Source organism: Rhinoderma darwinii, unplaced genomic scaffold (genome assembly GCF_050947455.1).
Source record: "Rhinoderma darwinii isolate aRhiDar2 unplaced genomic scaffold, aRhiDar2.hap1 Scaffold_36, whole genome shotgun sequence".
In the NCBI taxonomy this organism is placed as follows: domain Eukaryota; kingdom Metazoa; phylum Chordata; class Amphibia; order Anura; family Rhinodermatidae; genus Rhinoderma; species Rhinoderma darwinii.
In genome coordinates, this window is record NW_027463465.1 from 147,413 (window position 1) to 155,814 (window position 8,402).

At 49.2% G+C, this 8,402-nt stretch overlaps 1 protein-coding gene across 1 annotated transcript in view; it reads left to right on the plus strand.

Annotated features, from left to right (window-relative positions):
- LOC142707566 (fibrinogen C domain-containing protein 1-like) overlaps positions 1 to 8,402 on the plus strand; it is a 135,083-nt gene that overhangs the window by 107,821 nt on the left and 18,860 nt on the right. The window contains exons 3-5 of the mRNA XM_075848335.1: positions 3,936 to 4,403; positions 6,598 to 6,742; positions 7,451 to 7,587. Of these exons, the coding sequence (XP_075704450.1) occupies positions 3,936 to 4,403; positions 6,598 to 6,742; positions 7,451 to 7,587 (750 nt within the window). The remainder of the gene's footprint in view (positions 1 to 3,935; positions 4,404 to 6,597; positions 6,743 to 7,450; positions 7,588 to 8,402) is intronic.

The window sequence follows — 8,402 nt, forward strand, 5'->3', positions numbered from 1 at the left end:
CTCTGGAGGATATAATAGTGCTGGAGTGATATAAGAGGAGCGGCTGATATCAGTCACACATATGATGTAATGTCTCTGGAGGATATAATAGTACTGGAGTGATATAAGAGGATCGGCTGATATCAGTCACACATATGATGTAATGTCTCTGGAGGATATAATAGTACTGGAGTGTTATAAGAGGAGCGGCTGATATCAGTCACATATGATGTAATGTCTCTGGAGGATATAATAGTACTGGAGTGATATAAGAGGAGCGGCTGATATCAGTCACACATATGATGTAATGTCTCTGGAGGATATAATAGTACTGGAGTGATATAAGAGGGGCGGCTGATATCAGTCACATATGATGTAATGTCTCTGGAGGATATAATAGTACTGGTGTGATATAAGAGGAGCGGCTGATATCAGTCACATATGATGTAATGTCTCTGGAGGATATAATAGTACTGGAGTGATATAAGAGGAGCGGCTGATATCAGTCACACATGATGTAATGTCTCTGGAGGATATAATAGTACTGGAGTGATATAAGAGGAGCGGCTGATATCAGTCACATATGATGTAATGTCTCTGGAGGATATAATAGTACTGGTGTGATATAAGAGGAGCGGCTGATATCAGTCACATATGATGTAATGTCTCTGGAGGATATAATAGTACTGGAGTGATATAAGAGGGGCGGCTGATATCAGTCACATATGATGTAAATAATACCCTGACACTTGGGGGACAGGATAATGACACGCTGACACTTGGGGTTCTTGCCGCTGATAAATTTTTCTATCTTACTTCCTGGGTGGGTTGTGATGCGGTGAGGAAGGAGTTAACCGCTGCGCTTTCCCGGGGGGTCCGGTCTCCACTTACGTGATGTTTTTCTCCGCAGTTTTCATCGTTATTTCGGCGACTTTCATACGTCGTGTTATGATCGTCATTCTATTATTTTGCGTATAACAAGATGAACATTATGGGGTCAAATCCGACAAAAATATCTATTCTATCCACCTGAGCGCATGTGGGTGGGGCTTATGGAAAAGTGGGAGGAGTCGTAATACATTGAGAAGGGGTTAAAGGCGATGAGAGGGTCTTCTATATGGTCACTACTCTGGAAATACTTTGCTTTATAATCTGTAGCTACATAATATCTGTTTACACTCCAGTCACATCCAGAGCTGCATCTACTGCTCCTAGTTGGCACGCATAACATTGGGCCAGTAGGGATTCAGGGACCTTTAGGCTCCTCAGGGACCGGGATCACTGCTCAGGATTACACCGTCATTTTCCGGACACTTGGAAATTCTTGTCTTTTAGATGCCGGATAATCTGATAATCCAGCGTGACGCTCGTCCCAGGGTCGGGGATCGGGGAGAAGAGAGTCCGGCGCCGACACAAAACTATTCGCGCCCTTGGACTTTTCTGACACAAAGCAGCGACAACTAATTTCGGCCAAAACCTGTCCTAAGACGCGCCGACCCTTTTATGACGGTCGTGTGACCGCGGAGCCGTGTGAAGCAGCGACGATTATTATAAAATTGGCCGTATGGTCGGATACGGTGTATCTCATCGGTGGGGACGGGGGGGGGGGGGGGGGGCTCAGGACCAGAGATGATCCGGCAGATGAGTTTCCTCCTGTCAGTTGCAGACGTCTAGAAGGACGGGTGGGGGAGGGGATTTGCGCAGCAACATCAACGGCCGCATGTAGATTTGTTGATGTTGAGTGGCGGTAACGAGATCCGATGAAGAGACGACCTGTGCGGCGGGGGGGGGGGCAGACGTGACAGCTCAGCGGCAGGCGTGACATCTCCTGGAGCAATAAAGACATATGGCCGCCGCCGCCGGAGTCTCCCCCCCCCCCCCTGTGCGCCATCCGTCCCTCATGTTCGCTTTTCTGCAATTTTTTATTTTACGTTTTTAGAAATAGAGACCCCCGCCCGCCTGTCTGACAGCTCCAACTTCTCCACGAGACCCCCGCAGCTCCTCTAAGACAAGAAACCTCCCGCCGGCTCTCAGATGCTTCTCGCTTCACTACTTCAAGGATTTGTACTACTCCGGAATAGTTACCGTATAGCAGAGCCCATTACCAGTCAGATATGTGAGCGACAGGGGGCGGGGCTGTGACAACCTGTCAATCGTCTTCATAGTAGTCACAGCGGCGGTCAGGGAGTACACAGTGGATTCCATGAAAAGGTGATCATGGTTAGGAATTTTAGTTTTTCACGTTTTTTTAAAAATTGGTGTGATATGTGGAGTTCCCCTTTAAGCATCAGACTTTTTAGACACAAAGAGTAATTCTAGTCTGTCAGACGTCCGAATGAGTCATTTCAGCGATCACTCTGCTATATAGGCTGCAGCTTTGTTTGGGTGGTTGCCTAGCAACGAGCACCACTGCCGGCGGGTGACAACACATGGGACCGCGGAGATCTGGAAGTGTCGCTATAAGCGGGGGATGGGGATACTAGATCATCTTCTTTCATCCCCAATATTACATAAGGGAAAATGTGGTGTGCGCCATATTTATGAAACCCGTGCGCCATTTTTAAATCTTCTAGAACACATTTAAAATAGATGCATGAAATGGGCGTGGCCAAAGTTATTACAGACCAGCGCCATTTTCCGAAACAAAATATCGGTGTTCACGTACAAGTTGTCAAGGTGCGGAGGCTCGATCAGGAACAGAGAAAACCAAAGATGGTGTCCAACTAATTAAAAAAAAAAATATGGCGCCCACTTTACCGTCTGCCCGTAACTTAGGAACGCCGCTCGTCTCGTCACCTGATGCAGATAGGAACAGATTTATGGAGAAGGTAAAACTTTTCCAGGGTGATGTTGTTATAAGGATTAATAATATTGGAATCCGGCCGGCAGCGGCGCCACAAACGTGCGCCGAGACCCCCGAGAGTCACAAGGAGAGACAGAGAAATCCTAAGTGACAGCTCGGAAGAGAACGCGGTGTTAACTGTTAAGACGCCGCGGGTTGCGGTCTAATGCGGCCCCCCGGGGGGTACATACTTAATGCTTTATAAGTTGTTGTAACTCCAGGGTAGAGGATTCCGTGGCGGCGAGTCCCCGCAGATCGCATTATCGCGCCGCTCAGCAGAATCCGCTTCGTTTTAGTTCAGAGAAAACTCATAAAAATCAGAGCAAAATCCTGCGCCCGCGGTTGTATCGTACGCACGTTAAGTACTAAAAAAGGGGAGAGCGCCCCCTGCTGGCCGAGCACCTCAAAAGTCAGGGTGCTGGCGCTGCCTGTATCAGATATTGGCATCACATGACTGCGCTTTGCGGGGATCACATGGTGATTGTGCTCGACACCGCCATCTTGTCGCTCTCCATGCCTGGGAGAGCAGCCTATGAACTGGAAGGAGCTGCTTAGCTGTCAATGACATCAGAATAATCTTGGAAACAATGTAGCGAGTAAGACAAGTTCCTGATTGGCTCAGAATGATCACATGTCACCGGTTACTCCACCCACTCTATAAACTATAAAAGCTATGCAGGCATACACCGGGGGGAGGGGACACTGAGCAGAGAGGACTCCACAAGAAAATGACCCCCCATATCCTTGTGGCCCCTTTTTTTGGCTTCCACCAAAATTCTCCAACCGCCACCCTACAAGTTGGAGTAGCATGGTTGAGCCCAGACCCTTCACCCCTAAATTCCAGCCGCAGTGGTGGGGTCCGGTGTCTTTTTGGGGTCATGCCCCTTCCTTTTGCTCAGGAGTCCTGCTAGTTCAGTGTCTGCTGTGATGAAATTTGGGAGATGTAGTGATTCGCTAGTGCATTATGGGAGCTTAGCTAAGCCACGAGGGGCGTGTCTGTCAGCACAGTGTTGACTGATTGCCAGGATCAACCAGTAGGATTGTGAATGCAGCTCTGGCTGTGAGTGGAGTATGATGGGCAGTTGACTAACCAGCTCTTCCGTTTCTGTTGCAGAGGACAAGCTGTGGTTACATCCTGTGCACCGTGTTGCTGTCGGTCGCCGTCCTGTTGGCTGTGACCGTCACCGGAGCCGTCCTGTTCATGAATCATTACCACGCCCCTTCAACCGAACCGCCGCCAGTCATCACCACCAACATGGAGGACCCCAACGCGCTGGTGACCATTGAACGGGCGGATAGCTCCCACATCAATATATTCATCGACCCCAATTGCCCCGACCCGCTGCCTCGTCTGGACGGCTTACAGTCCTCCCTAATGTCAGCGCTGGCCGACCATGACTCTGAGGTGAAAGCGGCGGTGGGCAAGGAGCGGGCACTGCTGGCGGGACTGGCTGACCAAGTGTCACAGATGGTATCCCAGGTGTCCCGGCAGCGAGCAGACTGGGAGAGCCTGCGGAAAGGGCAAAACGGACTGGTGTCTGAGCTCGGGGCGCTGCAGAGTGAGCAGGGGAGACTCATACAGGTAACCCCCCCCCCCCCCCCCTCCAATCATTCATTATACATTGCTTATATCTGCTCCTGGGAAAGCTGGGAGACAACCAATATGGCCACCCCCACCTCCTTTAAGGGTGGTCATCCAGCTTTCCTGCAGTCCTGAATGACAGCCCAGTCTAGTAAGTTGTAGAGATACATCCCCTGCTTCCGTATTGCTGCTTAACTTAGCAAATTCGCCATTCAGTAGACAGGGAAAGCTGGGTGACGGCCCTCTGGAAGCTGTAATGGTGGCCAGATTGGTTGTCACCCAATACAGGCTTTTTGCATCCCAACAAAAGAGGTGGAGCTTCCTCACAAGAAGGCGGAGCTTAGCTGTGAGTGGGTGGGTTGAAATTGGTCTAGGTGTAGCCTAGTGTAGGAGTTAACGTCATTCAGTCAATGGAATACTTGGATAGGAAGTGTAGCGTGCAAAGGAAAATACCTTCCTCCACAATACACACTATCGCAAACTTCTGATAAACTCCCGAAAAGCTTTGACAAATAAATTAGTGAATAATCTTAGTAGCAACTTACTCGGTTGTCAGAGGCCGCGAGGTCTGGGTTGTCAGAGGCCGCGAGGTCTGGGTTGTCAGAGGCCGCGAGGTCTGGGTTGTCAGAGGCCGCGAGGTCTGGGTTGTCAGAGGCCGCGAGGTCTGGGTTGTCAGAGGCCGCGAGGTCTGGGTTGTCAGAGGCCGCGAGGTCTGGGTTGTCAGAGGCCGCGAGGTCTGGGTTGTCAGAGGCCGCGAGGTCTGGGTTGTCAGAGGCCGCGAGGTCTGGGTTGTCAGAGGCCGCGAGGTCTGGGTTGTCAGAGGCCGCGAGGTCTGGGTTGTCAGAGGCAGGGAGGTCTGGGTTGTCAGAGGCCGCGAGGTCTGGGTTGTCAGAGTCCCTATAATGTCCCAATTCATAGAATACAGTGAAACATGTTCTTCAAAGATGAGAAGCGGCAGGATTCGTGCAGGGCTCCCTGGCGCCACTTCATGCAGAACACATGGCTATGCCGGCTCATCGTGTACACAGACAGACCCACGCCAACCATTATCTGGCACCAGCACTTGGTACACTCAATACAAATGGCAGAAGATTTCACATGCTGCAGGTTGTCAGCGAGGGGCAGAAATCTCCGAAAGACCCAAAATGTTTCTCTTGAAATGTGTTCAATTAAACCTTAGGCAAGCGAGAATAACAAGGGCACGTCTCCATCTGAGAACCCAGAGCTTGTGGCGCCCCCCCCCCACAAGTTTAGAGCCTGGTATAGGAAAATGCCAATCCTTAAAAGGCAAAGAGGCTGCCATCACTTGCAAGATGAGCATGGGAAAAAGGTTGTCAAGCCTCAACTTGCACCCAATCTAAAACGATTTCAGGCTTAACGGAGTCCATCAATGTCTGCAGGACTCCCACAGAGATTATTGCTTATATCTGGAGCATGGTGCTGTCTGACAACCCTGTTCCCACGATTTTTTAGTTGGAGGTAGAAGTTACCTTTTAAATTTAAACAGCAATTCAAATTACTTCTCGTCTGAATAGCGGAGAACGGGCACCAGGTGTTCAGCTCCCACTGTGTGTGGGCGGAGATAGTCTATGGCGGTGGAGTCTGGCAGTGTGTGTAGGCGGAGATTTTATATGATTCAGTCCATGTGGGACTAACAGCATGAAGGGGGTGGAGCTTTCAGTGACTAGTCAGGAGGGTGGAGCCCGACACTAATTGTCTATGTCAGAGGAGCACATTCATTTATTGTTCCTGTGTAGGTGTAAACTGCTACTACACATGAAAGGAATGCTAGGAGTACAGTGAAGACTGACACTCAGGCGGGGCAGTAGTAAAGAAGGAGCTGGGGATGGGAGAATGAAGATTTTCTTGTCAACCAGGGTTTGTAGAAAGTTGGATGCAAACACAGCTGGCAGTGCCATGTGATGCCCTTTCATTTGGTTTGAGTTACTCAAGTTTCCCTTCCCATAGAAGTCAATGTAAATGTGGCGTGAACTTGGTTGTCAAGCACAATTTCCATGATTTACCGATGCCAGTTTGGGCCCCTTCATGGCGTGATGGGTACTACCGATGCTAACACACGGCACAGGTCGTCTTCTGGCCAATGACAAAGGATTTCAGCCAATGACAACCCTATTATTAATATGTTGCAGAATTCTTCACACCCTCTCATGTCCCCTCTCCTTTCCCCCCGCAGCTCCTGTCGGAGGGTCACAGTCACGTGGCGCAGCTGGTCAGTTCTGTAAGTGAAGTCCTGGATTCGGTCCATGGAAGATCCCGTGGAAAGGGAGATCTCATACGATCGCCAGCGAAGAGCTCCAGGCCTCGTGGCTGCACCAATGGTGAGACCCCCATCAATCCTTCAGGGGTCTGCAGACTGCAGAACTTCCCTACCGGAGATGGACCTATTCATCCTGAGCCTCCTAGTTCATGAATAGAATTCCAGAACTACAGTGAAGACTGACACAGGATAGGTGAAGGCATGCAACTCGTAACAGAGCAGATTTATACGACATTTAGGGGGAGAGAGAGCGGGAGCAGGTGGCGCGTGCGTCTTATGCGCAGACCAAGTATCGCCATCGTCTGATTTTTTTTATTTTACAATACGGCGACAATAACGCGACGACAATTTTCCTTATCGTATATATTTTGGGAGGCAACTGTTGTCGTTGCAGTCATGCGGCACACATTCCAGACACAAAATTGCGCAATATAACGCGCTTCATCTATTTTTCCGATAAAACCGTCCCGTAAATATAGACGTCGAATCCGTCCCCGGCTCGTTTTATAGATGAGAACGCAGCTCCCCCTCCCCCGCATCTTCAAGAGTAAAGCCAGAAACGGCGACTCCTGGTAGTTCTGCCATCTTGACAGCACCATAAATCTCGCCGGCCGAGTCTCCGCAGCGCCAAAGACTTTTCAAGGGAATTTTTTTCTATGTGAGTTAATCTTCAGATTTGCCCGCGAATGGAATTATCCGCCACCGTGACTCTGAGATGATGAAATCACTTTCTGCCCGCCACCGTATAACGCGACCACTTTATCCGCAGGTTCCAAACCGCGCGACTGCTATGACCTCTTTATCAGCGGGCAGCAGGAGGATGGCGTCTATTCCGTGTTCCCCATTCACTATCCTGCGGGATTCCAGGTCTATTGTGACATGACGACTGACGGAGGAGGCTGGACGGTGAGTCTCTTATTATTTTTTGGGTTGGGTAGTAAGTAACATAATTTCTTTGACTCCAGTCACATCCAGAGCTGCAGTGACAATTCTGTAGTATCGCCATTTCTTATATTACAGTTACATCCAAAGCTGCATTTATAGACTTGCTGTTTCAGTAGTCACACCGAAGCTGTTTGAGTAAATGTCTGACTGCAGAGACTACCAAAGGCAAACTGCTTTTTTTTTTTAAAAGGCAGCTCTGGATGTGACTGGAGTAAAATACATATACAGTGCAAGACATATAAAGCTTTAAAAGATTACTCAACGTTATACGTCAATTTAACTGAGAATATGATTTCCATACGACTACCATGATCAGCTGCGCTTCCTCGGAGCTCAACTAGTGGGCGCAATTACGCCAATAAACGGCCAATCGGGATAAGAAGTAGTCACCTACACCCACCTGACATTTCAGACACTAAGTTGTTCCTGTTTCTAAACTGCAAGAGCTGCAACAGGTGCCTTGAAACCCCCTTTAAGCGCTGTTCATTGTCTGACAGGGTCCTCATGGGAGGGGCATATGACAAGCTGTTTTCCAGCCTCCTGATTGGCTGCCAGTTGTATCAGGTCATCTTTAGACACCGTGCTGTTCAGCATTACATCCAGATTCTTTGGTAATGTAATGATATGAATATAATGATGAGTATAAGAAGCAGTCAGTGATGTGAGAGCTCCGCCCCTGAGTAAATATGCTCCGCCCCCGCGTATCTTTGCTGATTATTATAAGGTTATTACTGGACAATTCTCCTGATTTTCTTACCATACCCTGCGATACACTA